Source organism: Meriones unguiculatus, chromosome 2, assembly GCF_030254825.1.
Source record: "Meriones unguiculatus strain TT.TT164.6M chromosome 2, Bangor_MerUng_6.1, whole genome shotgun sequence".
NCBI lineage: Eukaryota > Metazoa > Chordata > Mammalia > Rodentia > Muridae > Meriones > Meriones unguiculatus.
In genome coordinates this window covers 66,667,731-66,688,515 of record NC_083350.1, presented here as the reverse complement: position 1 = coordinate 66,688,515, position 20,785 = coordinate 66,667,731, and the positions used below count along the sequence as shown (strand labels likewise).

Sequence of the window (20,785 nt, the reverse complement as noted above, 5' to 3'; positions counted from 1 at the left end):
AAGATGGCCGGTTCATACCTTCCAGGCAGTTGGATGGTTTTATGAAAGTAATTCTTGATTCTGAAGTTTTGACTGCATGTACCAAATTTAAAATATGCTCCTGCTGAGTCAGGTATGGTGGCCCATACCTGTAACCTCAGGTCTTGGGACATAAATGCAGGAGGATCAGGAGTTTAGGAGGTGGGCTGGAGGGATGGCTCAGAGGTTTAGAACACTGTTCTTCCAAAGGTCCTGAGTTTAATTCCCAGCAACCACATGGTGGCTCACAACCACCTATAATGAGATCTGGTGCCCTCTGCTGCCCTGCAGGCAGAATACAGTATAAATAATAAACAAATCTTAAAGAAAGGAGTTCGGGTCATCCTCAGTTACTTAGCAAGCTGGATGCTAGCCTGGGCTATGTGAAACCCTATCTCATAAGACCTACTTCCGATGAAGGTAGCTCGGCAAGAGCTCTCCGCTAGGATACATAAGGCCCTGGCTTTACCCTAGTAAAAAGGGAAAACAAAAACAAAAACTCTACTTCCCCTCCGAGACATACCCCACTATATCTTAATTCCACAATAGTCCTACAAGGTGAGCACTCTCCTGCTCTCCATTGCACAGATAAGAAAACTGAGGCCCAGGGAGGCTGAGCAACTAACCGGTGTCACACACAAGTGTGTGCTGCAGCAAGATTAGAACATGCTTTCCTGACCCCACTACATGTTCCGGGCCACCTGCCTCCTAGCCACACCACGACACCTCCAAAGGGACATTGCCATTAAACGTTGGCCTATAAGTTATAAAGGTCTTAACTCGAGACATTCCTTTGCTCTTTTTATGTTAGATACATTCTGACCTTGCTGAAGAAAAAGGAATAAAGATCACCTACAAGTACACCGGGAAGGGAATTACACAACCACCTTTTGGCATATTTGTGTTTGATAGAGACACGGGAGACCTGAACATTACCAGAATTCTTGATCGGGAAGAAACACCGTTTTTCCTGGTAAGAAGGAAACTCCCTTTATTTGGACTTCCTCTTTGGTGATAATTACAGTTCGTTTTTACGGCTGTACCGTAGCGATCGATCCACTGCAGCAAATCTGTTATTGTTCGTGTCACCGTGCAGCTGACGGGCTACGCGTTGGACTCCAGAGGAAACAACCTGGAGAAGCCCTTAGAACTGCGCATCAGAGTTCTTGACATCAATGACAACGAGCCAGTGTTCACGCAAGATGTCTTTGTTGGGTCCATCGAAGAACTGAGCGCGGCACGTAAGAGTGCATTTCTTCTTTTCACTCTGTGTCTTAGGCCTGTGTGCACCACGTGTGCGCAGGTAGGAGCCAGAAGGAGGTGTCGGATCCCCTGGAACTGAACTTACAGGCAGTTGTAAGCCACCTTAGGTGGATATCAGGAAATGAACCTGAGTCCTATGAATAGCAGCCATAGGTGCTCTTAACCACTAAGCCATGGATGGCTCCATATCCAACTATATATTTTTTTCTTTATTAGTTTTCTTTTGTCTTTTGGCAGGGGGAGATGTACAACCAGGTCGTTTATTCCCCATATATAAAAACACAAAATTGTAGCTTTTCCTAAAATTTGAGTATTGCTCACAGTAGGAGTGATAATAAACCCATTACTCCAGGTTCGGGCCTCTTTTATTACTATACATTTAAAAGACCTTAAGAATCATGATCTTTCAGAAAAGATGTTATATTGACAGAACAGGTAAGGTCTCCATCAGGTCCCCTGTAAGGGGAACTCAGCTGTAGACACTATGCAAAATGAGCAGGCCTGAAATAAGCAGCTATCTGGTTTTGGGCTACTAGGGGGTATGGTTGACCTCTGATTTATATTGTTTTTGCCGTAACTTCTGCTGACAACATTGTTCAATGCAATGTTCTCCCTAAGACCAAACGGAGATCTTTCTCCGTCAAAATAAAAAGAATGGTTGTTCTTCTTCTAATTTGCTTGCGTCTGAATAAGCATCCGGAGACATGGGTGGTCCTCAGTCTTGCTATTAGATCAAATGTGTGGCCCTCATATAGCCAATTTTTCATTTTGTTCCTTTTTAAATATATTTCTCATTATTCCGTGTATAGACATAACACGTATGTGCCCACGGCCATGGCACGTGCATGGAAGTCAGAGAAGAGCTTGTAAACTTGAGTTCTCTCTTCCCATCATGTGGTCCCAAGGATCGAGCTCAGTTCAGCATGCTTGGCAACAAGTGCCTTTACCCCATGACAGCTTTTTTCAGATAGTGGTGTAGTGTGATTCTGATAGGAACCTCGCATCCCTGCAGGAAATGGCTGAAAGGATAAAGTGGTAGCCTCTTTGTAAGTACACTTACCTCGACACCTCTATTCCGAACCGGCAGATACGCTTGTGATGAAAGTCAGCGCAACGGATGCAGATGAGCCTAATACGCTGAATTCCAAAATCTCCTACAGAATTGTCTCTCAGGAGCCTGCAAACACTCCTGTGTTCTACCTAAATAAAGACACGGGGGAGATTTATACAACCAGTTTTACTCTGGACAGAGAGGTAAGTTAATGATACATACCACCCTCCTTTTTTTTCCTTTTTTCTTTTTATTACAGTTTGTTCACTTTGTATCCTCCCTGTAGCTCTCTCCCTCCTCCTCTCCCAAGTCCACACTCCCTCCCCAAGTCCACTGATAGGAGAGGTCTTCCTCTCCTTCCTTCCGATCCTACTCTATCAGGTCTCAATCATGGTTGCATTGTCTTGCTCTGTGGCCGTGTAAGGCTGCTCCCTTCTCAGGGGAAGGTGATCAAAGAACAGGCCAATCAGTTCATGTCACAGACAGTCCCTGTTCCCATTACTAGGGAACCCTCTTGGACACTCAACTGCCATGGGCTACATCTGTGCAGGGGTTCTACGTTATCTCCATGAATGGTCCTTGGTTGGAGTATCAGTCTCAGAAAAGACCCCTGTATCCAGATTTTTTGGTTCTGTTGCTCTCCTTGTGGAGCTACTGTCTTTTCCAGGTCTTACTATCTCCGCCTTCTTTCATAAGATTCCCTGCACTCTGCCCAAAGGTTGGCCATAAGTCTCAGCATCTGCTTTGATGCCCTGCAGGGTAGAGCCTTTCAGAGGCCCTCTGTGGTAGGCTCCTGTCCTTTTCCCTGTTTTCTCCCTCTTCTGATGTCCATCCTCTTTGCCTTTCTGAGTGAAGATTGAGCATCTTAGCCAGAGTCCTCCTTCTTGATTAGTTTATTTAGGTATACAGATTTTAGTATTTTTATCCTATGTTATGTCTCTAATATCCACTTATGAATGAGTATATACCCTGTGTGTCTTTCTGCTTCTGGGATACCTCACTCAGGATGATCTTTTCCAGTTCCCACCATTTGCCTGCAGATTTCATGATTTCCTTATTTTTTTATTGCTGAGCAATATTCCATTGTGTAGATGTACCACAATTTCTGTATCCATTCCTCAACTGAGGGGCATCTGACTACCCTCCTTTTTTATACTCTCTGCTAGTTTCTCCACTCTTTATTTGAATGTTTTAATTTTTAATTAAATTTTGTTTAATTTGTCCTGCATTCCTCATTCATGGAACGACTCTCAGAATCATCATGTAGGGATGGGCTGCCCAGTATGGCAGTTACTAGCAGTGTGTGCTATTGCCTCTTGAAACATGACCAGTCCAAGCTCAGGTGTGCTGCATTTATATTGAAATGGGTAGAATAAGAGCCAGGTTGGAAAACTTGGTATGAAGACTCTAAAATTTTTCCATGTGACTCAAACATGTAATGGAGCACATCTGTAGGTCCAGGCCTTGGAAGACTCAGGCAGAAGAATCTCCGCAAGTTCAAAGCCAGCCTGTTCTATGTAGGCAGCTCCAGGTTATCCTGAGCTACATAGTGAAACTCAATTTTGAAATAAATGCTTGGCATGATAACACAGGCCTTTACCCTCAGCACTCTGGAGGCAAAGGTGGTTGGATCTCCATGAGTTTGAGGCCATCCAGGGCTACATAATGAGATTCAGCCTCAAAAACAAAAAAGGAGAATTTAAAAGTTAGAGAAAATTATGTAGGTATACCTAAAAACCAAACAAACAAACTCTGAGCTCCTCAGAGGCAAATAGTCTGCTGCTGTGGACCATCTGAATCAGTCCCACATCCCACTCCTGGGACCAAAACAAAAACATGTTTATATCCACATTTTACCCCTTCCTGTTTTAAAAAAAAAAATTAAAAAGCTTTTCTTTTAATATAAATGAAACTTGCCGTTGCTTTTGTAAAAGGAGATAATGAATGAGCCAAACCCTTTTCTTTTATAACCTGCTGACTTTCGGCTCCTCTTGTCTGGATTGACTCCTACTTTTTGCTGTTGAGCCCCGAGCTAGATTCCTAACCTCTAGAAGCTACCCAGGTGTTCTTGCAGAGAACCCAGTGCTGCCAGAAATGGCTCATTCGCACCGTATTTCTGGGTTGACACACCGGCCATTTTAAGCTCTGAGGCAACACTGAGCATCTCAGTACCTAAAACTTTTGGCAGCTACTGGGAAAGCTACTGATGTTAATCTCATAACCTGAGGCTGCTTCTCTGGCAGCTCAGTTTGCTCAAGATTAACCTTCTTTCTTGAAACAGGCCTTTTGCCTTTAACCTTTTCGGCCTGTATAGCCTTCTGCTCCTCCCAGCTCCCCAGCCAGCCCAGAGGCTGTGGGACTTTGACACCGGAAGTGCCAGGAGCAGGGCTGGGCAGCAGTTGTGGAGAATTCCAGCTTTCAGTTACCAGGTGTTCTCCCTTTACCAATGACGCTTTTGCTTTCCAAGCTTTCCAAGCTCTACCCACTAAATTTCTAGTTGCAGTGCCAACTCTGCAATGAAACAAAACCAAAGAATCCCTTCTGGGAGTAAAGCAGGAATAAAACTAGCAGTAGCAGCCGCAGTAAACCTTATGCTTGTTTCCTGAAATGGTATATTCATCTCTCTGTACCCTCCTGTCTCCCATAAGCCATAATTCATTATTTTAAGCCTGATGTCTGGATGCCATTTGTAGGCATTTTAAAAAACCATTTTATTTACGTTTCTTTTATCTGCTTCTCCCTACTCCACCCCAATCCCTTCCAACACCCCAACACCAGGTAGGAGAGAGAAAGGGTTAGTGGGAGAGGGGGTGCAGTTCTTTCTTAGCTGCTTCCTGCTAGTCAGGGCGGTTCCTTGCAGCCAGTGCAATACTCCTTCTAGAGATCACCAACTTCTTGTCTCCCAACAGCAACTAAGAGCAGCAAGAAGGAAACAGAAGCAGCCTTGTTCTTTCTCTGATCTCCATACTCTCTGGGCTCTGGCATTTACTCTCTCTCCAGAGTCTTCAGATTCAAACTATCTGCAGCTGGCAAAGAGCCTCTCTCAGAGCCCACATGAGGCAAATAGTCTGCTGCTGTGGACCATCTGAATCAGTCCCACATCCCACACCTGGGACCAAAACAAAACCATGTTCATATCCACAACAAAACTGTTTTAAATTTCAAAAGAAAATTTGAGAATTTGGGTTGTTTCTTAGATTATCCTCTCAAACATTTTTCTTTTTTATTTCGATTTCAAAAAAAAAATTTTTTTAGCTTTATGTACAGAGGTGTTTTGCTTGCATGTGTGTCTGTGTATCACATGTATGCCTGGTGCCTGCAGAGGTCAGACGTGGGCATCAGATCCCCTGTGACTGCGGCTACAAGACAGCCGTGAGCCACTGTGTGGGTGCTGGGAACTAAAGCCCGGTCCTCTGAGAAAGCTTCCAGTATTCTTCACCACTCAGCCATCTCTCCAACCCCTAATTCTAATGTTTTAATCAAAGGGAGATAGATAATCTTTACATGCCACAGACACAAAGATTTTAATAACATAGAAAAAGTAACATGTCAGCTACCCTGAGGCTTACTGTGGTGTTATCAGGTGTAAAACTGTTACGAGTTGTGTCTTGTTTGGGAACCAGCTGCTCAGATAGGAAGGACCTCGTCCAGCATTTGTATTGAGATCTTTGTGAAATTAAGAATATGACCAATGACTCCTAACTTGCTGCTTACGCTCACATAAAACTAGAGTGGAAAAGTAATCTCTGGAGTGTGGTCATTGGGCTGATATTCTTGGCTCTCAGTTATTGGGAGTTTACCTGGATTATCTTGTTTAAGCCACATTGAAACCCCCTGAGGTAAATCCAGCTCTTGTTCCCATCTTACACATGAGGAAACTGAGGCTCAAAAGGATTTAGTGTGTGTCAGGCAAGCGGGCAGCTAGTTTTGAAGACACAGCTCCCCTCCACCCACTGAGTGTCTGTCCCACACAAGACCCTCTCTGGCTGATGTGGCTGCTGAGCCCTGTAAGCCCCAGACGCACTGAATGGAGCCGACAAGGGAACACATATAAGAAAACGGTTTCATATGATTCCCTGAACTGAGTTAGTATGACCTGGAGAGGACAGGAGCTCCACAAGGACCAAATATATCAGGGCACCCGGGGGTCTTTTATGAGACTGTTTCTCCAACCAAGGACCATGTATGGATATAATCTAGAACCCCCTGCTCGGATGTAGCCCATGGTAACTCAGTATCCAAGTGGGTACTCTAGTAAGGGGAACAATGACTATTTCTGACATGAACTCAATGGCTGGCTCTTTGACCTCCCCCCCATCCCCGAGGAAGGAGCAGCCTTGCTAGGCCACAGAAGAGGACATTACAGCCAGTCCTGAAGATACCTGATAAACTAGGATCAGATGGAAGGGGAGGAGGACCTCCCCTATCAGTGGACTTGGAGAGGAGCAGGGAGGAGATGAGGGAGGAAGGGTGGGATTGGGAGGGAATGAGAGAGGGGGCTATGCTGGGATACAAAGTAAATAACCTGTGATTAATATAAAAACAATAAAAAAATATTTTTTTTTATTTTTTGGGACAATATTTCTGACTTTAATCATAGAAAATAAATGACAGAATACAAAAACAGATAGGTAATATAAACAGGAAAAGTCCTAAGTTTCTAAATAAAATTATAGAAATAAAAAGTAGGTAAGAAATTAATAGCAGAAAGATAAATGGAAAAGTCCAAAAAGAATTGTAGATTGAACAGTTTGTTTGTGAGTAGTGCATAAATGAAAGGAAATATCTTAAAAGAAATTTACAAGTATTTTTAATGGCAAGGACAAAGGGAAATTTCCCATTGGCCCCCAATGGTTTCAGTGGAATTACGAAAATTTTAAGTGAGGTTCATCCAATAATTATATGATTTCTCAGTCCTTTGTTTGTTTGCTTGCTTGCTTTTTTATGTTGATTTTTCTTTTCTTTTTTTCCTTTATTTTTCTTGGTTTTTTTGTTTGTTTGTTTGATAATGAAGTTTCAGAGGAAGGATAGAAGTATGAAAGTTTTGAAGGCAATAATGTTGTCTTTTGTAATATCATTTGATGGAGATAAGGGAAATTCTAAAGAAAGCCTTTTCCTTTACATTAAGTTTATAAACATAGCAAAATTACATTATATTTAGAGATTCTTTGAACCCAAATATAAAACATTAATATGAAAATTAAAAATATAAAAAATTTCTAGATGCAGAAAATAGAGGAAAGTCTATAACTTTTTTGCAAATATTACAAAAGAAATGAGTCACATCAATAATCTAAGTTTTCACCTTGTGAAATTAATAAAAAGAATATCAATTGAAATACAGCTAAACAGAAAAAGACTAAAAATGAAAATTGGAATAGGAGTCAATGAAATGGAAAGGAGGACTTCAGCAGGAAAAAGCAAAACAATATTGCAAAAGCTGGCTCTTAGGGGAAATAAGGAGAAAAAATACTAATTACTAAGTATAAGAAGAACAATCAAAAGAGTTATTTCTATCCTAACATAAACTATTAAATTGAGCTTCTGACCTTATAAAGGATAATAAAAAAGTATGACTACCTATGTGCTCAGGTAAATAAAATAGAGATGAAATCAAGCTATTTTCTGAAAGAACCACATTACTTAATCTCACACAATAAAAAGTAGATAGCTTAAGTAGTCCTATGATAATTAAAGAAATTAGAACCAGATATGGTAGTCTATACCTACTCTCCTAACTTTTTTGTTTTAATTATTTTTTAATTCTTTATTAATTACACTTTATTCGCTTTGTATCCCCCCTGTGGTTCCCCCCCTCCTCCCTTCCTCCCCCCTCTGCACTCATGCCCCTACCCAAGTCCACTAATAAGGGAGGTCTTCTTTTCCTTTCTTCGGATCCTAGTCAATTAGGTCTCATCAGGAGTGTCTGGAGTGTCTTCTTCTGTGGCCTGGTAAGGCTGCTTCCCCCTCAGGGGGAGGAAATTAAAGAGCAGGCCAATCAGTTCATGTCAGAGACAGTCCCTGTTCCTATTACAATGGAACCCACTTGGATACTGAATTGCCATGGGCTACATCTGTGCAGGGGTCTTAGGTTATCTCCATGCATAGTCCTTGGTTGGAGTATCAGTCTAAAGAAAGACCCCTGTGCTCAGATTCTTTGGTTCTGTTACTCTCCTTGTGGAGTTCCTGTCCTCTCCAGATCTTACTGTTTCCCACTTCTTTCATAAGATTTCCTGGACTCTGCCCAAAGGTTGGCCGTAAGTCTCAGGATCTGCAGGGCAGAACCTTTCAGAGGTCCTCTGTGTTAGGCTCCTGACTTGTTCCTTCTTTTCTCCTTCTTCTGATGTCCATCCTGTTTGCCTTTCTGGATAGGGACTGAGCATTTTAGCAAGAGTCCTCCCTCTTGATTAGATTCTTTAGGTGTACAGATTTTAGCAGGTTTATCCTATGTTATATGTCTATATGAGTGAGTATATACCATGTGTATCTTTGCTTCTGGGATAGCTCACTCAGAATGATCTTTTCCAGATCCCACCATTTACCTGCAGATTTCATGATTTCCTTGTTTTTTATTGCTGAATAATATTCCATTGTGTAGATGTACCACAATTTCTGTATCTATTCCTCTATTGTGGGACATCTGGGTTATTTCCAGGTTCTGGCTATTACAAATAAAGCTGCTACAAACATGGTTGAGCTAATGTCCTTATTGTGTACTTGAGCCTCTTTTGGGTATATGCCTAGGAGTGGTATAGCTGGATCTTGAGGAAGCACTATTCCTAGTTGTCTGAGGAAACGCTAGATTGATTTCCAGAGTGATTGTACAAGTTTACATTAAAAAAAAAAAAAAAGGAAGGAAGGAAGGAAGTAACATTTTTGGCATCTCAGGGCATCTGTTAAGCATATGTTCTGGGACTCCTCTCCCTGGGGAAGTCTGCTCCCAACACCCCTGTCCCCAGCCAAGTCTTCCTGACTTAGCATTTAACTTGGATGAAAATATAGGAGCAAAACAAAAGTGACCACTCAGTTCCACTGCTGCTTCCAGGGCGGAACACACTGCATCTTGAACAGTCCACATTTGTTCGACGAACTCATCTTCTAAACTATTCTCAGTAATGTAGATAAGGATTAGCAAGAACTCCTCTAGGTTCTACCCCTCTGACTACATATAAATATAAATAGCATCTCCACGCCACGGAATGAAATAGACCGAGGCCCATTTCCTAAGGATAAAGTGAACCAAAACCAGAACAGCAGCTTCAGGAACTATAATTCCACCTCAAATGCGTTTCTTTGTTTGCTTTCATGCTGCAGGAATACAGCAGCTATTCCCTGACCGTGGAAGCAAAGGATGCTGAAGGGCAGATAACGGATAAACCAGTACAGCAAGCTCAAGTTCAGATTCGCATTTTGGACGTCAATGACAATATACCTGTAGTGGAAAATAAAATGGTAACTCAGTTTTATAGCAGACTTACTATTTCTTTAATAACAACTAAAAGTAGATTACCGCATTAGTAAAGACTGTGTCTTTGTGTTTTGCAGTACGAGGGGGTGGTGGAAGAAAACCAAGTCAATGTAGAAGTCATGCGTATCAAGGTGACCGATGCAGATGAGATAGGCTCCGACAACTGGTTGGCAAACTTCACGTTCGCATCAGGAAATGAAGGGGGTTATTTCCACATTGAGACTGACACGCAGACCAATGAAGGGATTGTGACCCTTGTCAAGGTACGTTGTGGGCGTTCCCTGCCAGGGCAGGACCATGGCGAACATATTTTGAGCCAATATTTTCACTGGTACTTTACAAGGCTATCAACTGGTACCAGCATTGCCCAGGATCAGGAACGTGTTTCCTGGCCCGAGTCACAGGGAAAGGAGCAGTCACACTACAGTTCAAAGCCGGTTTGGGAACTCAGATCCCAGCGCAGAGCCTTGTGTAGCGCGCACTTCCCGAAGGCTGGCTGCCCAGTGAGCTTCACGGCTCAGGGCTCCGTAACTTGCCTTTCAAACAAAAGTCTACTGTGATTTTACTTGAAAGTATTGTAAGGGCTGCATTTTGGAACAGCGTAACCTGCTTTCCAGTGCTTCCTGGTATCAGTGAAGGGAAAACTGAGTTAAGTTGTCATAAAATTGCGGGAATAGTGCAGTGGTAGATGGCTTGCCTCACATGTGTGAGGCCCTGGGTTCAATCCCCAGTACTGAATAAATGACAACTTTGTATGGTATAGTCTAACAGTATAATGTGAGATGAATGTATGTGTAAATAGAAAAGAAAATTAACTTGATGTTTCAGGGCTTCACTTAATAGTAAGCGACCACGTGCATTTAAACTGCTTTTTTTTTTTGAGACAGGGTTTCTCTGTGTAGCCTTGGCTGTCTTGGACTCACTTTGTAGACCAGGCTAGCCTCAAACTCTCAGAGACCCTCCTATCTCTGTCTCCCTGAGTGCTTTAATCACAGGCATGTGCCACCATGCCCGGCTTAAACTACCTTTTTAAAAGCAGAGGTAACATTACCTCATGTTCAAAGGGGAGGTGGTTTTTATGATTTGAAGAAATTAGTAATGGCACCAGAGACCAAACAAGCTTCTTATATAGGAATAAACACAATTACAAGCCATCAGTTGTTGCTTCCACAAGCGGCAAAAGCCCATGGGCACCGTGTTTCAGCAGGAGCAGAGGGACTGTATACACATAACTGCAGATCGGAAGACAGAATTCACAGTAACACATGGAGAGAAACAGTTGATGAATGACAGACGGTAGAGTGTCTTTAACGTACTGTGACAGCACAACAAAGGGATGCAGTTACTTACATCAAGACAGGTGTGGATGAAAAAGAGTAAAGTTTGCCAGAGATGAAGCTCCTTAGGTGAACTGTTTCCCTCGTCTGCATGGGCCTGGGTCACATGGTCAGTGCTGCCAGCACCATAGTAACCAGATGCAGTGACGTGACACAGGAAGGAAAATCAAGAGTTGAAGGTCATCCTTGGCTGTATATTCAGTTTGAGGCTAGCCTAGGCTACATGAGATTCTGTCTCAAAAAAAAAATGTTTTAAGTAAAATTATTATTATTATAGAAAAGCAACAGAGGTGAGAAATTTCATATGTGATGTAGGAATGTACAAATGATTAGGAATGTAATCTTAGAAGGCTTGGATAGCTCAGTTGATAAGGCTCCTGACCCTGAATCTGGGAGGCATGCAATCTAACGGTTTATAACAAGAGGGAGTGGGGGAGACAGGCAAGGCCTGCCAGCGCTATGTTTGCCAGGCTTGGGCTGCCCTTCAGGTATAAAAAGATTCACTTGCAGATTATAATGGCAATGCCCCAATTCCATTGAAAAGAAGCTAGGGGAGCCTGGGCGTGGTGGTACATGCTTCAATCCCAGAACTCGGGAGGCAGAGGCTGGCAGACCTCTGTGAGTTCAAAGCCAGCCTGGTCTACATAACAAATCCAGGCCCAATATCAAAAAAACAGAAAATACACACAAGGAAAAAAGCCCAAGATCCTCCAGTCATTAGGGAAGATTGGAATTAAGCTGATATATGAGTCTACACTTACAGCCAGTACAGCAAAACATTGCTAGAGGTAAAAGCAGTGAAAGGCTAGGATTTAAGTGAATTTGGGTTAGGTGGCTCTTTTAGTAATAGGATATAAGTCAACAGAGGGAAAAATAATAACTGCATAAAAATTCTCAGAGCAACATCAATTTTATGTAAAAAAACTGTACATAGCTCAAAAGCTAGTAACAGAATTACTGAGTTAAGCATACTTCAATACCTATATTTATTTTTAAAATGGAAAGTTGGAGCATACAGTATGTACATATGATCACACAGGCTGCATAATGAGTGTTGTAAATACCACAGTTTACAAAGAGCTTTTTGAAAGAAAGCTAATGCTTCTTGGACTCAACAGCCAAGAAATACGATACCCACTGGCCCTGTGCTGCAAGAGTAGGGAGCAGGCGCTCTCTCTCTCTCTCTCTCTCTGCTTGCTTCATTTTCTTTTTTAATTAAATTTTTATTTATTTTTTTATAAATTAATCTTTATTCACTTTGTATCCCCCTGTAGCTCCCTCCCTCCTCCCTCCCAATCACACCCTTCCTTCCCCTTCTCCATGCATGCCCCTCCCCAAGTCCACTGATAGGGGAGGTCCTCCTCTCCTTCATTCTGATCCTAGTCTCTCAGGTCTCATCAGGAGTGGCTGCATTGTCTTTCTCTGTGGCCTGGAAAGTCTGTTCCCCCCTTATGGGGAGGTGATCAAAGAGCAGGCCAATCAGATTATGTCAGAGACAGTCCCTGTTCCTATTACTATGAAACCCACTTGGACACTGAACTGCCATGGGCTATATCTGTATAGGGGTTCTAGGTTATCTCCATGAATGGTCCTTCGTTGGAGTATCAGTCTCAGAAAAGACCCCTGGGCCCAGATTTTTTGGTTCTGTTGCTCTCCTTATGGAGCTCCTGTCCTCTCTGGGTCTTACTATTACCCACTTCTTTCATAAGATTCCATGCACTCTGCCAAAAGGTTGGCCAATAAGTCACAGCATCTGCTTTGATCCCCTGCAGGGTAGAGTCTTTCAGAGGCCCTCCATGGCAGGCTCCTGTCCTGTTTACTTCTTCTGATGTCCATCCTCTTTGCCTTTCTGGATGGAGATTGAGCATACTCACGCATAAGTGGATATTAGACCTATAATATAGGATAAACCTACTAAAATCTGTACACCTAAAGAAACTAATTATTTTCTTTTTATTACCAAAAAAAGGGCACCAGATCTCATTATAGATGATTATGAGCCATCATGTGGTTACTGGGAATTGAACTCAGGACCTTTGAAAAAACAGTGCTCTTAATCTCTGAGCCACCTCTCTAACCTTGCTCGCTTGTTTTTTTTTTTTTTTTCGAGGCAGGGTTTCTCTGTGTAGTTTTGGCTGGACTTCCTTTGTAGACCAGGCTGACCTTGAACTCACAAAGATCCACTTGCCTCTGCCTCTTTTAGTGCTGGGATTACAGACTTGCACCACCTCACCTGGCTGACCAGGCTGTTGCTTAAATATACTTCCTGGGCTTTCTCTTTGGGCCAGGAAAGATCAGGTTCTGTAGCACTCAAAGGTGCAGTGTAAATGTATCTTAAGAACAGAGCTGTCAGTGCCACTGTCTTAGTTAGGGCTGTGATGAAACACTGTGACCAAGAGCAAGTCGTAGAGGAAAGAAAGGGTTTGTTCAGCTTACACTTCCACGCTGTAGTCCATCCTTGAAGGAAGTCAGGACAGGAACTCAAAAGGGCAGGAACCTGGAGCAGGAGCTCATGCAGAGGCCGTGGAGGGGTGCTGCTTACTGGTGTGTGTGCTCACCATGGTTTGCTTCGTCTGCTTTCTTATAGAACCCAGGACCACCTGCCCAGGGATACCCCACTCACCACGAGCTGGGCCCTCCCCCATCAATCACTGATTTAAAAAAGGTCCTCCTTCAGGCTTCCTTCCTCCTGATCTTAGGGAGGCATTTTATCAACTGATGCTCCCTCTTCTCAGATGACGTTAGCTTGTGTCAAGGTGACATAAGCTATTCCTCACAGCCGCCATGTGCTCTACAGCCCCATTCATCAAAAATACGCTCATGGAATATGTGTTAGTGAATATTAATTTTTATTAAATTAACTGATTTTTCCATTGCAGAAGATTCACTTTTGCTTGTTAAAAATAGAAATATATGGGCTGGAGAGATGGCTCAGAGGTTAAGAGCACTGGCTATTCTTCCAAAGGTACTGAGTTCAGTTCCCTGCAACCACATGGTAGCTCACAACCATCTGTAATGAGATCTGGTGCAGGCAGGATATGTATAAATAAAACAAACAAAAAAATGTAAATCTAGTACTCAGCTTTATCTTAAAAAAATAGAAATATATGCTTCTGAAAATAACTGTGATCTTGACCAACATAAACATGTTTGGTGGACATGGTGGCTCAGCCCACTTGAGGTAGCACCTAAGAGGCAGAAAGATCGTGACATATTCAAGGCCAGTTTGGCTTGCAGAGTGAGTTCCAGCCCAAGGAAAAGCTTCTCTTTTATTGTTCCCAAAATACTAATAAATGTAAAGACCAGAAGTGGTAGATGACTTCAAAGAAGTGTTTCTTTGCACATATGAACTCACAGAGACTGTGACAGTGTGTTCAAGTCCTGTACATACTCACACCAAACAAATTCCCAGCATGGAGGGGGAAAGGTGGGTACAAGGTCCCACCCCTCGTTGAGGAGCTGTTGGCATTTGATGGCTGCTGGGATAGGGGGAGTCAGATTTCTTTAATGGTGTGACACCTGGTATATTGACCACACACCAGGATAGGCCTCATGCCCGAGAGTAACTAGACAGCAAAAACTGGACTTCGTGGGTTGAGAGAAAGAGAAAGAACAGAACTGAGAAAGAAAGTGGGAGTGGACCTAGGAGAAGGTGAGATGACCAAACATTGAGTAAAATTCTCAAATAATAATAATAATTTTTTAAACTCCTAGAAATCCTTCACATTTATGAATTTCCAAATAGGATTTATAGTTGGTTGCTGTCGATGTAGAACTGAACTCTGCTCAGTTCAGCTGTGTGTTGAGCTGATATTTAAATCCAGATGTGTCTGTGTGTGTATGTGAGTCTGCGTGTCTGTGCCTGTGTGTCTGTGTGTCTGTTATGTGTAGTATGTGTATCTATATGTGTGTATGTGTCCGTATGTCTGTTTGTGTGTATGTCTGTGTGTCTTTGTTTGTGTGTCTATCTGTGTGTGTGTGTGTGTGTGTGTGTGTGTGTGTGTGTGTGTGCACTCAAGTGTTCTGGTTACTCAGCATTACCCTTGGCTTTGTCTCTCTAGGAAGTCGACTATGAAAAAATGAAGAACCTGAACTTCAGCATTCTTGTCACTAATAAAGCAGCTTTCCACAAGTCTATAAGGAACAAGTACAAGCCCACACCCATTCCCATCACTGTCAAGGTCAAGAACGTGGTTGAAGGCATTCATTTTAAGAGCAGCACCATCTCCGTCCGAGCTAGTGAGGCAATGGATAGATCTAGCCTCAGCCGCTCGATTGGAAAATTTCAAGTTTTTGATGAAGACACTGGAAAAGCAGCTAAAGTAAAGTAAGACATGGTTGTGAGTGTATTTCTGGGTTTTAATTACCTACCCTGCCTGTTTGGTTTGTTAGTTGGTTGGTTTGTTTGTTTGTTTGTTTCGAAATGCCTATTTTCAAAACTCACAACAAAATCTAAGCAGCTCATTACTTCACATCCCAGAATTAGTTTGCCAAAGGTTTGTGAAATCAGTTCCCCCAAACTGATCCTGTAATTGAAGAAGGAGGAGTTTCCATTCTGACGCCCATCCCTCAGCCCCTGTGTGGAGGCAGGGGTGGGCTGGTCACCTCCACGGTAGCTGACTAGAGAAGTCTGAAAAAGTCTCTTGTTTCCCAGCACACTGGAGGGTGAGGAAGTAACAGATAAGATTAACCACGTGCTAAGGATGACATGTGCTTATACCCCAGTATTGTGGAGGCTGAAGCAGGGGGTTTCTGAGATCCTGGCCAGCCCGAGCTACACAGTGACCCCTGTCTCTTTATTTAAGCCACTTTATTTAGTTCAAGGAGGGGTGGACTTCTGTGTGCATCCACTGGACTGTGTGTCTGTGCACCACATGCATGCATGAGCCCACAGAGATCAGAAAAGGGTGCCGGGTTCCCTGAAGCTGGCGTTACAGGTAGTTGTGAGCCACCTGGTGGGTGCTGCGAACTGAAGCCAGGTCCTCTCCAAGGTCACTAAGCACTCTAAACCACTGAGCCATCTTCCTAGTCCCTGTGAGCTGGGGTGTGTATTGATCACAGTGGTCATCACTTAAAATACATGTGTGAGGAACTGAGCGGCCGTTGTCACTACAGAAAGGATTTCACTGGTCTGTAGTGACAGCTTACACTGGCACACTTTAAATTTCTCAAAGTGAATCTCTATTTTAGCTCTAGGGTTACCCCAAGGGAAGACCCCTCTACAAAGCTGATGCTTATGAAGTTATTTGGGTTGAGTTACTTATTTGGCTGCTGAGATTCATAGCTTTGGGGGGAAGTAAGGGGCACTTTCTGTTTGTATGTCTTTACGCCTGTGTCCCTGGGTACTGGGCTTCATAAAACATCTCATCTGAAAATAGGACCAACTATGGCAGCGAAGGGAATCCAGAGAAAGCTCTCCAACTGTCTTTTTGACTATTTTCTGAATCTCCATTAATGGAATCTATCAGTCACAGAATAGATAACTCTTTCCCAAGTTAATATTATTAAGCGCCTTCCATTGCTTCCTGAAATCACCTGTGACCATCTTTTGCTAACTCTTCCTGCAGGGGCCAGGCTGTTCCTCCGAGGTGGGTGATCTGCTTTTAACCACCATGAGGATATCCATTTCACAGGGCAACCCCTGGCCGAGTCCCCAGAATGGGGGATTCTATGTGATTTCTCTCTGCATTCACTGAGAACCTTGCATGTTCTAATAGCAACCTATTGAAAATGGCTCCTGACAATTTTTTTTTTTTTTAGGTCTTGCAGTTATTTTTGTTGTTGTTGTTCTTTTGTTTTGTTTTTTTCTGAGACAGGGTTTCTCTGTGTAGCCTTGGCTGCCTTGGGCTCACTTTGTAGATCAGGCTGGCCTCAAACTCACAGAGATCTGCCTGCCTCTACCTCTCCAAGTGCTGAGATCACAGGCATGTGCCACTGTGCCTGGCTCTTGCTGCTATTTTTAATCAGGGCCTATGACTGTTATCAAAATGGTATTTGTTGCTTGAAGATGATAAGATATGCTTCTGTCTCTCTCGAGTCACATTTCCTTTCCTTAGCGTGTAATTATAGAACATTAGAGAGGAAGCAGCCTTGACCTTCAACTTGCACCTCTGAGTCTTCATAACTTCTGGGAGGCATAGCTAAGTTAGACCACTTAGCTCATTGTGTTGCTGTGTTTGAAGCCTTCATAAGGACAGAAAGGTCTGGAGAGGTGGCTCAGCGGTCAAGAGTACCTGCTGCTTCTATAGAGGACCCACGTTTGTTTCCTAGAACTTCACCTGTAACTCCAGCTCTAGAGGTCCTGGCAACCTCTGCTGACCTCTGAGGGCACCTGCACACACCTGCCCACACCTGCACATATCCACACTCAGATAAGCACACTTGCACATAATTTAATATAAAAATGAAAATCCTTCTAAAAAACTTAATAAAGACAGCAAAAGAATTGTATCTTTAATTTTGTCATAGTGTGTTATTGTGCTGATTCATTCAGTAATTTCCAGCTCTCTGAGATAACACGTGAGCTGCTATCCTGCCGGAATGCCGAGTTCCACAATAGATCAGCTCTGACTATCAGATGTCACTCTTTAAATGACACCACAGAATGCATTCCACTATGATTTGTAGATTTACTGCATAGGCAATCTTATTGTGTAATAGCTATGAAAATGGAAAAATGGGCCAGGCAATAAATGCCTGCTTAAAATTTCTGACAGGACACTCAGAAGTACTTCAGAAAACCCAAGTGTGTTGCCAGTTGCTTTTTACGTTTATTTGTATAGTTTTACTTTTACAGTGTTAGGGATTGTTTGTTTGTTAAGACAGGGTGTCATTAGCCTAGGCTGGCCTTGCACTCACAATGTAGCCAAGGATAACCTTCAACTTCTGATCCTTCTGCTTTTATGTCCCAAGTTTTGGACCATACTGCCCTCTACAATCATTTACATAACAATAATAGGAGGTGTAAAGTTGTAGTTTATATAATTGGATTGTTTTCAAATAGTGAACACAAATATTATTATAAATTAGCCACCCATTCTTGAGTGCTTAAATAGCTACTTAATAAAAAATAAAGTATTGATTTGATTTGCTGGACCAAGAGGCTAGTGTTTGGCTGTGTTTGTATTTTTATTTGTTAACGTCAGTGTACTCAGTGTATATAATTCTGAAAACCTAATATGAGCATATTCTCTCTGCCTTCTTACAGTTGGCTTTTCACAGTGTTTTCTCACTTTGAGAGAAGAAACCCAGCAATGTAGTGTTTTCATTTTCAATCAATTCTGCTTGAAAGTCATCATTCCAACCACTATACAATATCTCACAATGTTGGGTTGCTTCCATTTCAGGCAACCACTGATTTTCTTGAGTTCTATTTAAATATTGATAACATCTCAATAGACTGTATAAGCCTAGTGAACCTGCCTTGTGACATTCAAACCCAGTGAGTATAACAAGGACATAGCTACTGGGATAAAGTTCAGGTTGAAAGAGGCACAGATGTGAGTCCCACTGTGCCCAGAATTAAACATTAATTTGGTGTTTGTTTTGTAACAGATATGTGAAAATGGAAGATATAGACAACTGGGTCTCTGTGGATTCTGTTACTTCAGAAATTAAGCTTTTGAAGATTCCTGACTTTGAGTCTAGATACGTCCAAAATGGCACCTACACTGTAAAGGTTGTGGCTATATCCGATGGTAAGTCGTTGAGCAGATGCTTTTCCTGATTAAATGTGTTTAGACTTTATCTCCCTGCAGCGGGAGCATTTGTTCTGACTGTGTAAATGGTCAGCCGATAAGCCTGCACGTTCTTGCCTGTGTAGTGACTTAGCACTGACAGCAATCTGAGACCCAGCTGCGGGAGGCATCCTCAGTGCTGAGCACCCACTTCTTGCCCAATAGGCTTCCGTACTGAAACTGTAGCCACAGTGAGCAATAGACTCAGAAGTCTGAACTCTCTCCTGCTTGTTTTCAAGATCATCCCCAAAAAACCATCACTGGCACTGTCGTTATCACTGTTGAAGACATCAATGACAACTGCCCCACACTGGTGGACCCAGTACAGAGTGTCTGTGAGGATGCACCGTACGTGAATGTCACTGCACAGGATTTGGATGGACCCCAGAACAGTGGGCCATTCAGCTTCTCCATCATTGACCAGCCCCCTGGAACAGCACAAAAGTGGAAAATAACACACCAAGAGAGTGAGTAAATCACTAAGCCACATCAAAATCTAGATAGTAAGCATGATGGATAACTAAAACTCTTATAATGTAGGCTCCTTCTTCTCTCAACTTTTACTTCCAGTATATTTTTCAGCCAGGAGTGGTGGCACACACCTTTACTTTCAGTGCCAAGGAGGCAAAATAGTGAGTTCTCTGTTATGCCTCTGTGAGTTCAAGGCAAACTTAGTCTACATCAGGAGTCCCAGCCCAGCCAGAGCCAGTGAGACCGTGCATCAAAAGCAGTAACAATGTAGACCGTGTGTCCTCTCTCAAATTATACTTCCAATGTAATCCCCAATATAGTCTTCATGGGAGAAAAAAAAACAAGGCTCTGAAACTCCAGCAGTACCGCAGCTCCTCATACAGACCTGTGGAAAGTAAAGATGGCCTAGCATGCCTTAAAGGAGGCTGAGTTTTCTCCAAGTAGCCCTTCAAGTACTTTCGTCTCGCAAGCTGAGGAGATGAGAGCCTTCCCATAGACAGCAATCACTCGTTCATAAAGTGCACTGTTTAAAATCATATTTATTGAACATATACTGTGTGCCACGCCCTCTGCATACACCATCTCCTTTAATCCTTGCACAGTAACATCATTTCCTGATGGTGGCGGAGGACGCTGGCCTACCTAGGGTGTAGCTACTTGCTGAAAGGCACAAAACTAGTTTGTGATGAAGATGATCTGCAAAGGGCCTGGCACACATGCTAACGCAGTGCTGGTGGGTGCAGTCAAATGCCTGTGCCTTAGGCACATTCCTCTTGTTGAGGTGATCTTTTGGGTGTCCTTGGGACAGTCTCAAATGCTGAAAGTTCTACCCAGAAGACTATTTAACAGGCATTGTTCATTTCAGAAAGGCTTATATCATAGTTACCAGCGACTGTCTATAGCTTACTTTAAAGTAGTTCAGAGAAAGGTTTTCCTTGTTTTTTCCACTGCTTGTTTATATTGAGTTTTGTTTTTGTTGTTGTTTTGTTTTGTTTTAATGCACACAACAAGCCAGGTACAAATGGTTCTCACAATCCTAGCCCTTAGGAAGCAGAGACAAGAGGATTATTTTGAGGTTAGCCTCAACTACTGATCAAGTTCCAGACTGGCCTGGTCTACATAGCAAGGCCTTATCTCAAAGAAATAATATCAGCAAGATAGCCCAGTAGGTAAAGGCCCTTGCTGCCAAGCCTCACTACTGGGTTCCAGAGCCGGGACCCAACTCTAACCTCCACATGCTGACCATGGTACTGGAACACACAGACATAGCCTCGTCACAGTAAATAAGCAAATGTAACTTTCTTTCTCTCTTTGAGATATAACTTCAAAATTTTTTTATTGTTTTGGCGGCCTTGTTGTTGTTTCAGTTTGCTTGTTTTTTGAGACAGGGTCTTACTCTGGCCTGTGCTGGCCTCAAACTGCTATTGTCCTGCTCAATCTC

The 20,785-nt window shown here is 42.7% G+C and overlaps 1 protein-coding gene across 1 annotated transcript in view; it reads left to right on the top strand.

The window, feature by feature from the left end:
• The window catches only part of Dsg2 (desmoglein 2), a 52,635-nt gene that overhangs the window by 20,090 nt on the left and 11,760 nt on the right, over window positions 1-20,785 (top strand). The window contains exons 4-11 of the mRNA XM_060377638.1: window positions 830-991; window positions 1,115-1,259; window positions 2,369-2,535; window positions 9,647-9,784; window positions 9,878-10,063; window positions 15,199-15,464; window positions 18,692-18,834; window positions 19,113-19,340. Of these exons, the coding sequence (XP_060233621.1) occupies window positions 830-991; window positions 1,115-1,259; window positions 2,369-2,535; window positions 9,647-9,784; window positions 9,878-10,063; window positions 15,199-15,464; window positions 18,692-18,834; window positions 19,113-19,340 (1,435 nt within the window). The remainder of the gene's footprint in view (window positions 1-829; window positions 992-1,114; window positions 1,260-2,368; window positions 2,536-9,646; window positions 9,785-9,877; window positions 10,064-15,198; window positions 15,465-18,691; window positions 18,835-19,112; window positions 19,341-20,785) is intronic.